Source organism: Colossoma macropomum, unplaced genomic scaffold (genome assembly GCF_904425465.1).
Source record: "Colossoma macropomum unplaced genomic scaffold, Colossoma_macropomum, whole genome shotgun sequence".
NCBI lineage: Eukaryota > Metazoa > Chordata > Actinopteri > Characiformes > Serrasalmidae > Colossoma > Colossoma macropomum.
This window is the reverse complement of record NW_023494789.1, coordinates 3,127,761-3,143,627: the sequence shown is the minus strand read 5'-3', so window position 1 is coordinate 3,143,627 and position 15,867 is coordinate 3,127,761. Positions and strand designations below refer to the sequence as shown.

General features: G+C 41.3%; 1 protein-coding gene across 3 annotated transcripts in view; it reads right to left on the bottom strand.

The window, feature by feature from the left end:
* agap1 (ArfGAP with GTPase domain, ankyrin repeat and PH domain 1) overlaps positions 1 to 15,867 on the bottom strand; it is a 263,429-nt gene that overhangs the window by 127,589 nt on the left and 119,973 nt on the right. For 2 of the 3 annotated variants that reach the window (XM_036569793.1, XM_036569794.1), the window contains exon 3: positions 14,147 to 14,234. In XM_036569793.1, the coding sequence (XP_036425686.1) occupies positions 14,147 to 14,234 (88 nt within the window). Of the gene's footprint in view, positions 1 to 8,932; positions 8,948 to 14,146; positions 14,235 to 15,867 lie in introns of all 3 variants that reach the window. The other variant, XM_036569792.1, reaches the window with a different exon arrangement.

Below are 15,867 nucleotides of genomic sequence, written 5' to 3'. Positions count from 1 at the left end.
GTTCTGCTGCCCAAAACCCGTTTGCTGTAGAAAAAAGGAAACTTACAGGTGAGTTTACCTTGCTTTTTTAGTTAAATACATTCTTCTACTTTCTAAAATGAAAGGAAAGTTCTGGGCGAGTGATTAGAAACTATTTTAACTTTTCGTTTTTAGCCATTGAGCTCCATTTACTCCTACTCACTGAGGACTCACTCGTGGGCGCCCTCTACAGGACTAGTTTTTCAGTCCTGTTTGATATAACAGGGGAAATAGGAAGCGGCCAGGCTCCTCATAAACCGGCTCAGCTAATGTGAGCTAATGTTAAAGCTAGGACAATGGTCTGGCTTAGACAGCCAGCAAATCTGGTGAAATCCTAATTTGACCTTTCTGTACAGTAAATATTAAGTAAAGTATTTGTAAAATATTTAATAATGTAATGAAATGAATTAACTTTACAGAAGCAGCACTTTTAAGCCGAAACTTCAAGCAATTCTAAGTGACCTTGGATCAGCTCCTTTTGTCTCTGCAGTAGTTTTCATTTGACCATGAAAGCCAATAGCTGTTCATATATCAGCACTATTATTCTAAATAGTGATAAATACAGCCTTGGAGCTCACTGAGGAGGGTGCGTTAATGGCAGCAAATAAATCCTAATCTTACAGCAGCACCAGCTATGTAGTATTGTAAAGATTATCCGGGGTGCGCAGACAGAAGGCCACTCGATATATCAATATTGTGCAATCATCAGTTGACTGTTTTGCTTTTGGTGTGCTTTAACCTCAACCTGATGAGCCCCAATAAAAAAAGTTAATGAATTAATTAAAAAAATAAATAAATAAATGCTCATTTAAATCTGCTGCCAAAGGAGTCACACTACATTCGCATCCCCAATGGCAACAGTAAAATTATCATCAATTTCAGCAGGAAGAACCAGAATTTTCTGAGCGCTACTATGTTTTCTATCACTATATAAAATATGCACAAAGCTTCCTTTCTTGTTGAAAGCTCATGCTTTTTTCACACACAGAGTGCAAACTCATTCAGAACACAATCTGGATCAGTAAGCGCTTATTATATTTTTCTTTAACCTCTTTAACTCCTTAGAAGCACCACTGGTTCCAAAACGCACTTCGTCATATTCTTTACTTCACAACTTTCATATTTTATAAGCTTCATTCTAAAGGTGGGGGTCATACGAGAGCTGTAACTGTCTTCTTTCCAGTCACATGGATGGGTGATATAATTTTAAAAACCTTATAATAAAAGAAGCTGAACTCTTTTTTTCTACTGAAATTTGCCACATTTTTCCATCTGATCTATAAGCTGGATCTCAGATGGCGTCTCTTCAGTGATATACTCCGTAAAAATGACTTTTAAAATACAAAGAGCATCTAAGATTTTTGGCTGGCGGCAGTAAATTGTAAGCATACAGCATTATGTTTCTGATATATTATGATCTGAAGTGTTTAAAAGCTACCTTTAGAAACATACAGAACCTTTGAGGTAAGATTCTGGTCTAAAATGTATTTTTTTTTTTAAATCAATTCATAATGGAGAGGTACATGCAGGGTGCTGGAAAAATAGTCCCCAAATCAAACTTTTTCCCCTCTAGAAACCCAGAAAACACGTTTAGCTTCACACTGGAAAGTAAATAAAATGCCGTATTTGTGACTTCTTGCTTTATGGTTCTTATCACCATCATTGTAAAGAAATGAGTCAGCAAGTCTCTCTACAATGAATCATTTTGAATCAAAACTCTCAGCATGACTTAAGTTTACATCTCAACCATTCGATTATGCAGAAATTTTGACAGTAAACTATTTATTTAACCTGTTATAGCTAAAAACTAGAGAAGCACCGACATGAAAATTGTGGGAATGTGTGGGTATTTGATGTTTTTAATGTATGATTCTGATATATAAGCATTTACACAGAAATTGGGACTAAATCTACTTGGATCAGCAATTCAAATATTCAGATAATTCAGAAGACTAGCATTACCTACATACATTATCAAATACCCGTTTGAAAAATTGGCAAAATTTCAAACAAAATTTGTCGACACTGATACATTTTTTAAAAGTAATTACCTGCCGATACCGATATGATTCCGATATCATTGGTGTCCCTACTAACAACATCTGGCTTGAGTTTGAAAATTTGAAAATTTGCCAATTAGGCATTTTTACCTTTGGGTTAATCAATCAATCAATCGATCGATCATTACATTATTACACTTTCTCTGCAAATACCTCACCAAACAACCTGATATCCTGAGTATACAGGACTAATTAAGTCCAGGGGAAAGTCTGGTGATTAGTTTGTTCTATCTGTCCTCTGCAAGGCTGACCTGAAGGAAAGGGCAGTTGGCCCAGTTTGACCTCTGAACCAGTCTACATGTGAGAGATGGCACTGGAGGTCAGATGAAAGCACAGAGTGAGTTAACAATGAAAGAGAAAGTCTAAGACGTCATGTCACTCTCAGAGGTTAAGCTGAGGGCAAACGGCGGTTCATTTAATAAAGGATAAGAGGATTGGAGGGGATTTCTGTGTGTGGTTTGAGTGTGAGTGCGTGTGTGCGCGTGTGTGTGAGAGGTGGTCAGTGGAACGGTCAAAGGGTCTTAGCCTGCACAAAGCTAAACAGTGATAATTATCTTGAGTCAAAAGAAAAAGTCCTGCTGGAAAACGTGGAAGAAAAGCCTCACTATCTTCTGCGGCCCAAGCTCGGCTCAGGACGCCGGGGAACTGCATTGGAGAAGACATGCTGACCACTGACCTTGCGCTTCTGACCTCCAGCTGTTCACCCTTTGGACTATGAGAGAGGATGAGCGATACAGGGAAGCTTTAGGAGGAAAAAGACCAAATCCCTAATGATAAGGATGGAAGGAAGGACGCCTGCAATACTAATTACAGTGGCTTAAAAGGGAATTTTAACAGACTTCCGAATGTGCTGAGAGACGGTACTTTGTGGAGAAACTTGCTAACTCTGGTTTCTTTAAAGTGGTGGTGACGGGAACCAGGGGTCATAATGTCTACAACACAAATACAGACATTTTATTTACCATCCAAAACCAGTGAACCTTCACGTCTTCAGAGTTTTTAGATGCATTGTTGATACTGTTAAGACTGAAATGTTAAAAAATGAAAAAATAGGTTTTGTTTTGGAACTATTTTGCCTTACAACGGCCTGCATGCCCCTCATTACAACGAATGGATTTTTAAAAATATGTTTTAGGTCAAGGGTTCTCAACCATTTCCACCCCAAGGCCCATCTATTTATAACTATAAAGCATAGCAGCCCAGGGAAAAACCAAAATCAACCTTTTTTTAAATAGTTTTTCTTAATTGCTTACACTGAAAACCCCTGAATTAGGGCCTGAAAAAGATCAGAGCATCCATTTCACTTCAGTCACAGAAACCAGATTTTGCAGTTTATCAATAATAATAAATCTTACTAGACATCTGCTTCTTTGTCATTAGTTTATGAATGAGTTTAACTACTCAGATTGCTGCTTGGCCAAAAATCAAACGCAGATCTTCGCTATTGTTTTAGGACTCACGGGTTGAGAATCCCTGTTTTAGGTCAAAATCTTACCTTAAAACTATTGTAAGACGTCTCTGGCATCAGGCTCTGTATTTCTAACCACTTCATGCAATGACAAAGCCTTCAGAGGCGTTAAATACTTCAGACGTCTGGATCCAATCAAAACTGGTGTAAACAATTCTGACTCCATGTTTCTTTAAAACAATAACATAAAAAGCTTGCAGCCCACTCTCTTACACAAAAAAACAAGCTTATTATTTGTGTAACCTCTGAACTCCTAACTTATGCATCTGATGCTTTGGTGCTTGAGCTATAGTTTCTTTCAGTAATCATCATGATACACTGTCCTGATGTAAGAAGCCATTTACCCAGCTGGCATGTCAATGCATTTTTAAACAGGAAACTCTACTGACAGCATATAGCACTGCATTTGGGCATATTTCAATCATAACAATCTCTGGTAATTTTTTCTGTTTCACAGCGACATGTTTGAGCAATTTACTGATTCATTAACACCTAAATTTCATAGTGTAAGTTTTTGGACTGTTCTTTATCAATACAAACAAACGTCTGGGTCAAACAGCTTTCCAAACATGCTGTTTTAATATTAAGACTATGAACAGACTGTGAAAAGGAAAGCAAATCAACCTTTATTTTGTATTTTGTTCAAGACCAGTTAGGAATGTTATGTTGGGGTTGAAACAAAAACAAGCATTTTTTTATGCTGTTTCTGAACCTTCAATGTTGTGTCATATCAAAAACAGCAGCTGATCTTTATACTGGGCTTTTTTATACTTTTTTTTTTAAACATTATTTAAAATTACTTATAAATTCCCACATCATTAATTTAAATAAAGTCAGGAGCACTTTTTCCTTCTCAAATGAAATAATTAAATCGGAGAGCTTCTGTTACAACAGTGTCGAAATGCACATATGTAAATATATGTATGTGCTTAAGGACATTTGGCACGGCTGGAGCACTATGTGACTCAGAAAAGCTGAAAAAATTGGCATTGGCATGGTTTCTGCTGATAGTGCTTTATCTGCTGCTGCTGCTTCTCTGAATGTTGAGTCTTTCTCCAGATTAAAAGCTCTTATGTTCTCCTCTCATTAAAATCCATGGTGGCTGATTCCTGACAGCTGTGAAAATGAGGACTAACTCTAAATGTTTCAGTACAGTGAAAGCCTGACTGTCTGTTTGGTTCCGTGTGTGGGTGTGTGTGAGTGAGTGAGTGTGTGTGTGTGTGTGTGAGTGTGTGTGTGTGTGTGTGTGAGTGAGTGTGTGTGTGTGTGTGTGTGTGAGTGAGTGTGTGTGTGTGTGAGCGACAGTGACTGTCGCTGTGTGTGCAGCAGAGGCGGGACGGCCAGGCTGGAACAGCCAGCCGCTTCTCCATAATGACACGGTTGGCCGTTTTGGTACCGCGAGGGAAGAGGAAGCGGACTCAGAAGAGCCAACGGCGAAAAGGCAGAACCCTCAGCCACAGTTATTTATAACACATTACAGTACAGCAGAGAGAGAGAGAGGTCGGGGGGGTCTGGGGGGGGTAAATAAAAGACAGAAAGAGAGAGAGGAACAGGGATTTAAAGCGATACTGAACAGAGAGACAGACAAAAAAGATAGAGCAAGAGAGGGAGAAGGAGAAAGAAAGAAAAGGAAGCAAGAAAGAAATAAAGAAAGAAAATGGTGGGAGAAAGACAAGGGAGAAAAAAGGAGTAGAAGAGTGCAAGAGAAATGAACAGAATAGAGGGAGCAAAGAGAAGGAGTGGGGAGAGCGAGAAGAGAAAGGAGAAAGGGAGGGAGAGAGAGAAGTAAAAAGACGGAGAGAGAGAAGTGGGACAGGGATTTAAAAAGAGGGAGACAGAAAGAAGGGGGAGCAAGAGAAAGGAGGAGAAAGGATGAGAAGAGGAGGGATAGATAGAGAGAGATGGGGAAGAGAGGGAGAAGAGAAAAGAAAGAAAGAAAGAAAGAAAGAAAGAAAGAAAAAGGGAGAGAAAGAAAGGAAAAGAAGAAAATGAGTAGAAGAGTGCAAGAGAGAGTGAAGTTGGAGAAACAGAAAAAGAGGGACGGCAAGAGAGAGGGAAATAGAGGAAGAGGAAAAGAAGAGAGGGAGCGAGGAAGGGGAATGAGGGGAGAGAGAGAGAAAGAGACGGGAAAGGAGAGAGAGAGGGAGAGAGAGAAGTAAAAAGACAAAGACACAAGGAGGAAGAGAGGAGAGGAGAGAGACAGAATAGAGATAGATTAGAGAGAGAATAAAGAAAGAACAGAGGGAAAGAAAGAAATGAGAGAGAAAATAGAGAGAGGTGGGAGAGAGCAAGACAGGAAGAGACAGAACATAAACTCCAGTGAGAGAGAGAGAGAAAACAGAGAGCAAGAAAAAAAGAGAGACATAACACAGTGAGTGAGGTGAGATGGAACGGAGAGAGAGACAGAGAGGGAAGAAGAGAGGTGAAGGAGCGAGAGAGTGATAACAGAGAGGCGGGTGAGAAACCCGGACGGAGACAGAAGAGACACATAATACAATGAGAGGGGTGAGAGAGAGAAAGAAGAGAGACAGAATACAGGGAGAGAGGGATTAGAGAAGTGAAAGCGAGACAGAACAGAGACATTAGATAGAGACAGGTAAGAGACGAAGAGCAGGAGAACAGAGAGGTGGGGGAGAAGGCAAGACAGGAAGAGACAGAACAGAGATAAACTACAGTGAGAGAAGTGAGAGCGAGAGAATAGAGAGAAATGAGAGACAATACAGTGAGAGAGAGAGAGAGAGAGAGAGAGAGAGAGAGAGAGAGAGAGAGAGAGAGGAGTGCAGAAGGAGTTTACATTGACTATGTTCACATTACAAGCCTCGTTGCTCAAATCCGATTTTTTGCTCAAATCCGATCTCTCTGACACGATGGTTCACACTCGTTTAGGTCAGTGATTCAAATCTGTCATTAATGTGACGAACCGGCGTCCTGAAATGACCCTCATGAGCTCATCCTACTCAGTAACGTCACGTGAATGAATCACATTCATCATCAGCACAAACTAACGAGCAGAACGAGCTTCGCTGAGAAGATCATTAACTCTGATCAGCTCTCAGCTTCATTATTAGAGCGAGACGAAGGAGAAAAAGGTGAGATGAGCTGCTTTTCCACTGTTTACAGGCTTTAACTTCTGTTCGGCGCTGCTGCCATGGTAACGCTGAATGATGGTGCACGCGCAGCGGAGAAGAAGCACATGAATTCCGATCTGAGCTTCACATTAAGGTCGCGTGGTCACAAATCGGATACGTATCCGATCTAGAACCACATATGAAAAGCTACGTTCACATTACCAGGTTGAAGTAGCACGAGTCTGATTTTTTACCCTAATGTGACTCAGATCTGATGTTTTCAAGGCTGTGTGGACACAAATCTGATCTTTACAAATCCGACCTGAGTCACTTTCATGTGTGGTGCTAGATCGGATACGTATCCGATTCGTGGTCATGTGACCTTAATGTGAAGCTCAGATCAGAATTCACGTGCTTTTTTCCACTGCGCCATCATTCAGCGTTACCATGGCAGCAGCGCCGAACAGAAGTTAAAGCCTGTAAACAGTGGAAAAGCAGCTCATCTCACCTTTTTCTCCTTCGTCTCGCTCTAATAATGAAGCTGAGAGCTGATCAGAGTTAATTATCTTCTCAGCGAAGCTCGTTCTGCTCGTTAGTTTGTGCTGATGATGAATGTGATTCATTCACGTGACGTTACTGAGTAGGATGAGCTCATGAGGGTCATTTCAGGACGCCGGTTCGTCACATTAATGACAGATTTGAGTCATTTACCTAAATCATGTCAGAGAGATCGGATTTGAGCGAGGAGGCTTGAAATGTGAACGTAGCCATAGAGACACACACCCTCTCACTAAACGCATTCTGTTTTTTCTCCATGTGGTTAACCTCAGCTTAGTTTAGAGCTGGAGCTCCACTTAGAGACTCCATCAAACACAGTATTACTGTATCACTGTTTCACCGCTGCATCTCAGACTAACACACAAGAACGTAAACACTGACACTGTTCAGGTTCAGCAAACACTGCTTCAGTGCACCGAGGGGTCTCCCAGTGACCCAGCCAAGACCGTGAGATCCAGTTCAGTGATTCCAACAGTAATCGGATGATGAAGTGAGTGAAATGGAGGATGACAAACAGCAAATCTACTGAGATAGACGGAGGGAGAAAGAGGGGATGGCGTGCCACTTCCTTCACTTTAGCTTGATTTCTTTAAGGTTCATCTGGCTGATGCAAACCATGCAGAAAGAGCTTCTGCGTTTGAGCTGTAATGGTCAGCTGTCTGTAGCTCTAAGGAGGAAGAGTGTTCAGCAGAACAGAAAGAGGGTAAAACGGTTTAATGGGCTGTTTGCTGTTTCAGAAGGCAAGCAGGGCTGGGCAAAGTATATAACAGCTATAACATCGTAACGCATATCACGGCACACATTACTGTACACACCGATCGGGCGTAGCATTATGACCACCTCCTTGTTTCTACGCTCACTGTCCATTTTATCAGCTCCACTTACTATATAGGTGCACTTTGTAGTTCTACAGTTACAGACTGTAGTCCATCTGTTTCTCTGCATACTTTGTTAGCCCCCTTTCACCCTGTTCTTCAGTGCTCAGGACCCCCATGGACCCTCACAGACCAGGTACTATTTGGGTGGTGGATCATTCTCAGCACTGCAGTAACACTGACATGGTGGTGGTTGTGTTAGGGTGTGTTGCGCTGGTCTGAGTGGATCAGACACAGCAGTGCTTGATGAGTTTTGCTTTTGATATGGTTGACTGCTTGAAAAATGGTCTTGAACACCAGTAGTTTTAGCTGCATGCACCATTTTTAATAGGCCTGCCTAGCAGAACCAACTGTCTACTGTGCCCTCAGGCATTTAATTTAATTTAAAGGAACTGCAGTTCACTGGAAATGAAATAAAATTAAACTAAATTTTATAGCTTTTTTTAACCAACAGCTTCAGTCAGACAACTGTTTATTTGCTAGTTAGCAGATAATTCATTAATAATTTCTAGCACTGATAAAAAAGGGGGTCTGTAAACAACAACCAGCGCAAGGTAACTCTTTAACCTGCATAGTACCAAGTAGCTAATTGAATGCCAGCCCTTTTTGCCACTCTCTTATTCCAATAATTAACAATCAGCATGTTACTACTGCTTATTTACATATCTCAGAAAGACTAAATATGGGGACAATGCCTTCAAATGATCTGATGCTGTGTTGGTGTATTGCCCACGCTGAGGAGGAACTTAATCAAGCCACATGAAGAAGGTAACACACCAAGCCAAGCTCGCTCCCCATGGAACGACCCATTATCCCCATAATAACAGAGAGATAGACAGAATGAGAGAAGGGCGGATAAAAGAAGCAGAGAAAGAAAGTGGTTACCTGCATCCACGTCAGCTAGTTAAACAGTGCAGCCAGAAAGAGGAGAGAAATAAAAAAAAAAGAAGAAGAAGAAGCAAAAAATCAAGAGACAGGCCAGTTAAACATGCACAATTAAACTCAGTAGGGTGTGTGTGTGTGTGTGTGTGTGTGTGTGTGTGTGTGTGTGTGTGTGTAACAGAGAAGGAGAAAGACATTTAAGATATAAGATACACACCAAAAAAGAAGCCTGATAAGCACAGCATTCATTCATTCTTATCTGTAACGGCACAGCGCTGAAGGGGCTGTGGGTCATGTGCGGCTGTGTGGGGGGGAGAGGCCCTCAAATCAAACACATGTGTCTGACCCAGTTAAACAATAAATAAATAAATAAATAAATAAATAAAACAAAACCTGCCCTCAGGACATCAGTCAGTCTGATACACAGCTCTGGTGAACTTCTGCAGCACCTCCGTGGTTAAAATCACATACTTACATACTCAACTCTTGTTACAAGAGGGGGAACGAGACCGAAAGCGAAGCAACGTGAAGAGATGAAATAGAAAGTAAACCCAAGAGAAGCAAAGAAAAGTGAAGAGAGGCAATGAACAGTAAAGCGAACAGAAGAAATGATAAGCAAAGAAAAGTAACGAAAAGCAAAATAAAGACAAGAAACAAAGGAAAGCAAAAAGAAGAAACGAACAGTGTAGCAGAGAGAAGAAACAGGCAGGCTTTGTTCACACAGCAGGTAAAAGTGGTCCAACTTCCTTCATATGTGACACAGATGTGTGTCTGTGTGTCAGCGTGAACAGATAAACACACTGAATCAGACACTTTCAATCCCGGTTTGAGACGCTTTTATATGTGGTACTGAAATACGTATCTGATATGCAGCAGTGTGTCTCAGTCTGAACAGCCGGATCGGAATTCATGTGACTTTTTACGTCAGTACAACTCGACATTCGTCATAATTTCGTGCTGTTGAGTCTCAAACATTTCGGCTGATGTTTCTGTACCAAAAAATTAGAAGAGACTCATCGCAGCCGCTCCGTGTTCGAACAGATTTCGAAAGATTTGGCCAAACAAGGCCGTAGGAGAACGAGGCTGCAGCGTCAAAGAAGTTTAAAGAATCCGAGGACACAAACCAAAGAAGTGGCCGTGGCCGAATAACATGCACTTTATTATGGACTCAAACACATTCTGGGTGATGAGCCCAGCTGTCAGTCAGTGAAGCTTCATGATGTCTTCTGTGATGCTGGTGAAGATGAAGCTGATCCTCCGGGAGCGACTGGCGTTCGTTGGAAGTCGTGATTGTTTACCTCTGGATGAGCCGTGAAGCAGCGTGACATGCAGGTCAGTTTAGGAGCTGATCTGTTCAGACTGATGCCACATAAACATCCCATTTAAAAGATAAAAAATCAGATTTGGTGGGAAAATCAGATCTGGGCCACTTTTACCGGCTGTGTAAACGTCGCCTAAGAGAAGCAAAGTGAAGCGACAAAAAGCAAAGAAAAGTAAGAGGAGAAACAGAAATTAAGAAAAAGCTAGAGAAGTTAAGAAAAGGGTAGAGAAGTGAGGAGCAAGAAGAATTGAAAAACAAAGCAAAGAATGAACGAGAATGTGAAGCGAAGGAAAGTTATGAAATAGAAGAAACAGAAGAGAAGTTCAAGCTAAAAACCCCCCCAAGAAGTTCAAACCTCTTCAGTATTCCCAGTTCAGCACATAACTGCATCCAGTCTAGCTGTGCAGAGGAAGGAAATCATTGCCACATTTAAATGATCCTGGCTGGTGATAAAAGTATTTTTCACGCGGCGGGGCTGCTGCGTATAATCACGCTGAAGGGTTCACTTGGATCTCGGCATCTTCTACCAGCATTGTGTGAACGTTGTGTAAACGTTGAGTAGCTGAGGTGGGTGCTGGGCTTCGGAATAGCTGGGCTTCGGAATAGCTGGGCCTCGTTGTGAAAGAGACCTGCAGGGAGAAGTGCTCCCTCTGCTAGTATAAACACACACACGTGTGCACGCACACACCCTTCCTTGCACTCCGATGATATCTCGACGAGAATGTGACCATTCATGCGGCGTGTGTAATGAAAACAGGAGGACGGCGAGGGGGGCACTGCTGCTTTAAGCGGGGGAGCAGCCGAGGAGGCCTAACGCTGGCATTTGTGGAGGCTCCAGTCAAATTTTGGAACGGCGCTAGTAAGTGGTTTTGGGGTTTGGGGTTACGCTACCAAAACGAGCAGGGACTATTTTTAAACCCCAAACGGCAAAACTGAGGGGGGAAAAAAAAAGGAAAACATTTCTACTCCTGGGTCGGGTTAGACGGACACAAACTCTGCGAAAGATACCAAATCTTTTCGTTTTTAAAGACAATGCTAGGCTGTGACATCACACAAGTCGGAAATTAGGATCCATAGAGGAAAACCGTTCTAACGTTAGCAGAGATGCCAGCTACAGGGATCAGAGATCTCCAGCTGTTGATTCAACTTTATAAAAGCGCATAGCTTCAGCCGTCTCTGATGTCGCATTGTGTTGCTTTTGGCCCAGGCCACTATAATCCATGGCAGCAAACACACAATTGCCGTTTGCTTTTTTCTGGGTGATTTCCCTGCCGACCGCCGGTATGCGGTGGCTAAAGCTTTATAGCGCTGAGAGGGAAGGCAGAAGCCTGCAAAAGTCCGGCAGCCACCGCTGACCGACCGGCCCTGTGCTCGCCACATTTGCTGAGGGGTGCCCTATAAATTGCGTGCCAAAGGTTTTAAATAAAATACTGAGCAAAATAATATTTATAAATCAAAAATTATTTTTAAAAAGATAGATACAAAGTTGATGCTATCATTTTTTCCTTCATTCATTTTGCAAATTATATATATATTTTATATAAATAAATGTTCTTTTGCTTCTGGAATCTTTTCTTTTGCTTCATCAGTCTCTCTTTCGCTTCTGAGTTTTGACACCGATTTTACAGGATGAAGGTCACCGAGTCCGTTTTGGAGTGACCTGTCCACTGATCTTTCTACATGCCCACTCAGTCAACTATGTAAACACAGCAAAACGCGTCACACAAGCATAGTGATGCACTGGTGTGTCCAATTTCATTTAATTTCATTTTTTTACAGAATACACCTTCGATTAATTTCGGTGAATTTCGCTTTTCCTTGCATTTTTATTCGGTAAACTGAGCACAGAGACCAGCAAAGATACAATACCTCTTTTTGCTGCTTGTGCTAACAAAGCTATCAGTGTTTACAATTTGTCAGCAATATCAGTAACAAAGTAATGCCACCGACTGCTGCCAGCTAGCTGCCATCACTGCCAAGCAGGGGCGCCAATTTTGGCAAATTATTTTGTTCGTTCACTAAAGTGAAAGGCGCCATTTTATGCTTGTGTGAACATGCCAGGCTATAGAACTTTATTTTGTAAACTATATCGTTTACACAGGATGGCTTGGGACTCAAATATGCTGCATTAAAAATGTTAATGAGATACGTAAAGTTGGTTTGCAAAGTGCACATGGTACTGTATCCATCACAATTCATGGAGTGGGTGTGGCTAAGGGTCAGAGAGCCCGTCACTCCAAAACATTGGGCCAATAAACATTTAGGGTGAACGTTCATGCCGTGTTCATAGTTTTTACAAATCTGCTAAGTAATAATTCAGGAGCAGTCGTGTTCAAATCGGCCTTATTGTAATGTAATAACAAAACCTGGTAATAGGTTAGTAAAAAAACGACACCTCTGATCTTCGGCGACTGGGAGACAAGACTAACCAGTAAAATGGATCATTCATCAGGATGGATTATCCTTAGTTTAAAACAAGACAACTGTAATCGAAAACATTTTTGTTGATGGCCTAATTAAAAGAAGAATGAAATGAAATATGTGAAGGTATCTCTCATGAGACAGAGCGATTTCTGTCCTGTTGGGTGGCATTTGTAGAGTTGAATGAGTCCACTTTACAAGCTTAATGATATTCTACAGGGAGATTCACTCGAAAGAGGCCCCGAATATTCTGTAATAACTCTTGCCAGGACGAAGCAATCCGAACGAAACAACGTGCGATGTGCTCCTCGGTATATGGAGCGCTGAACAAGCCGGGATGCCCCTGCGTCGGAGCGACTATATGTACGTCAAGGTATGTAGCGTATTTTTTTGGTTTAGATTGCTTCATCCCAACAGGAGTTACAACAGAATATTCGGGGCCTCTTTCGAGTGAATCTCCCTGTATCAGGTATTAACTGGAAGTTAGTTAGTTTTTGTTGTTTGTTTGGATGTTTAATTCTAATCTTAACACTGAAGTTAACGAACGGACTCTGACATTTCCGGGCTATCTGCGGTAAACAATCAGCTAGTCAAATACCTTACAAATTACATTATCAGACCACCGCAGGCTAAACTAATCCACCTCGAATAGGGCTTAAGGCCCCCATAAAAACATTTCAAAACTCAGAAGCAAAAGTAAGAGCACCGAAGCAAAGGAGATATTTTATTATTTCATCCATTTGGCATAAAATTAACTCCATAACTCCCGACTCCACACACTGAACACTTGACTTAATGCAAGCACTGCAACTGAACTGCAAAACACGTCTGATTCTGAAAAGGTCTGAAGTGCAATTGACTGCAAATGGATTCCAAAAACGTTTAAAGAAAGAATTTGGAATTCAAAGTCATCCTGAGTCTCTCAGAAGGCAAGTTTAAAACGACTGGACATTAACATTAATAAAGGAATGAAATATTAACGCTGGGCACTGCTGAAAGCAGATCCTAGCCCCAGGACGAGAGCATATTGTTGGGGTTTTCTGGCTGTGTGCCGGCTGCATTCTCAATTATACATGGAGAACATGGCAGAGGCCTGCAGCCCTGTACTACGGTCTGAGGGGGAGAAAGCAAGAATGACAGAAAGAAAAGAAACTGACTTCAGGCGCTATGTCTTGGGAGCCCAGCAAACCTTGCATGGGCTACTGACCTCATTCATGGTCGAGTAATAATAGTCCTGACCCACTTTAACACTTCAGGCCACTTACAGTAAATGATAAGACTTGTGAGTGTTTGCAGAAGATGAAAGCATGTAATTACATTAACATCTGAGCCCCCTGTGTAAGTCTGTGTGTGACTGGTGACATATTGAAATCTAAGAGCATGTGTGCGCATGTCCTTATATTGACGTTGGCCTGTCAATGCACAGTGGTCCACTACAGAGGTCATAGCGGATGGACAGTGCAGTGAATTCTTACCTTCTGGACTCTCCTCCTGAACATATGTCCCAGTCAGATACCTGTGCACCAGAGCTGACTTCCCACTGGCCAAGTTCCCAACAATACCCTGCAAGACATTGACAGGGCATCCCAGTTATAATCCAGCAGCAGAATGCACTGCACATTAGCAACAATATGGTACCAGTCAAGAGGAACCAATATTTCGTTGTTGCCGGAAGAAAACCTCGTCTCCAAAAAAGGTAACTTTACAGGAGAAGGAAAAAAACGCCTTCACTTTTAATGTAAGTCAATGGAACCAGAATTTTTTCCAAGTCATTTTGGGTTGTTTCTTTTAGTCCATTCATCATGAAATTTACACACAATGGAAAGGGCAACATGTTTTTTCAAATTATGTCAAAAACTGGAAAACGTCAAAAATGGAGATACGAGGTTTTCTTCCGACTACAGTGATTTACAGATACTTATATTACCAAAATCAAAGTTAACATTATAAAATTATTAATGCCACTGAGGCATTTTCCTACATTTCGACCCACTTTGAATCACTCCCAGTATTGCAGGCTGAAGCCCAGTTGAAGCCCTCTGATACAAATAGGCTGCGTTCACATTACAAGCCTCGATGCTCAAATCTAATTTTTTGCTCAAATCCGATCTCTCTGACGCGATGGTTCACACTCGTTTAGGTAAGTGACTCAAATCTGTCATTAATGTGATGAACCGGCGTCCTGAAATGACCCTCATGCGCACATCCTACTCAGTAACGTCACGCGAATGAATCACGTTCATCATCAGCACAAACTAACGAGCAGAACGAGCTTCGCTGAGAAGATAATTAACTCTGATCAGCTCTCAGCTTCATTATTAGAGCGAGACGAAGGAGAAAAAGGTGAGATGAGCTGCTTTTCCACCGTTTACAGGCTTTAACGTCTGTTCGGCGCTGCTGCCATGGTAACACTGAATGATGGCGCACGCGCAGTGGAGAAAAGGACATGAATTCTGATCTGAGCGTCATGTTAAGGTTGCATGGCCACGAATCGGATATGTATCCCATCTAGGACCACATATGAAAGTGGCTCAGGTCAGATTTGAAAAGATCAGACATGTGACCACACAGCTCTGAAAACATCAGATCTGAGTCACATTAGGGCAGAAAATCAGATTTGTGCCGCTTCAACCTGGTAATGTGAACGCAGCCATATAGCTTTTAAATGGCTTTTAAAGCGATGTCTTCAGCACAGAGACAATATTTGCAATATTCGATCTACGGATTAATCAACGAGCAACAAACTAACAAAAGTACTAGCTAAGTAGAAAGCTACAGTTCCCATCGAGAGCCTCCACTGTAACAATAATACCCTATATGAACAAGAGTGAGGGGCTACAAGAAAGCTGGGCAATATGGCAAAAATATATTATCGCAACACTTCAAGAAATTTTCATGATAAACAATTTCACAATACTTATTTTTTCCAGACATATGATCAGTTGGAAAGGAGAAAAAAGAACCAGTAGTGCTACATTCTAAAAAGTACTATTAAAACTATGAATACAATGATTTTTATTCAATATATTGTATACTGTGTTGCACTAAATCTAGTTAAACTGGACTAATTTTGCTCTCTTTATAATGAAACAGGCAGTTTGTCAGCTTTCTACAAGTACTGACAATAAATGTGTTTGAAAAAATACTGCATACTGTATTGTGACAATTTATCATAGTAACTATATATATATATATA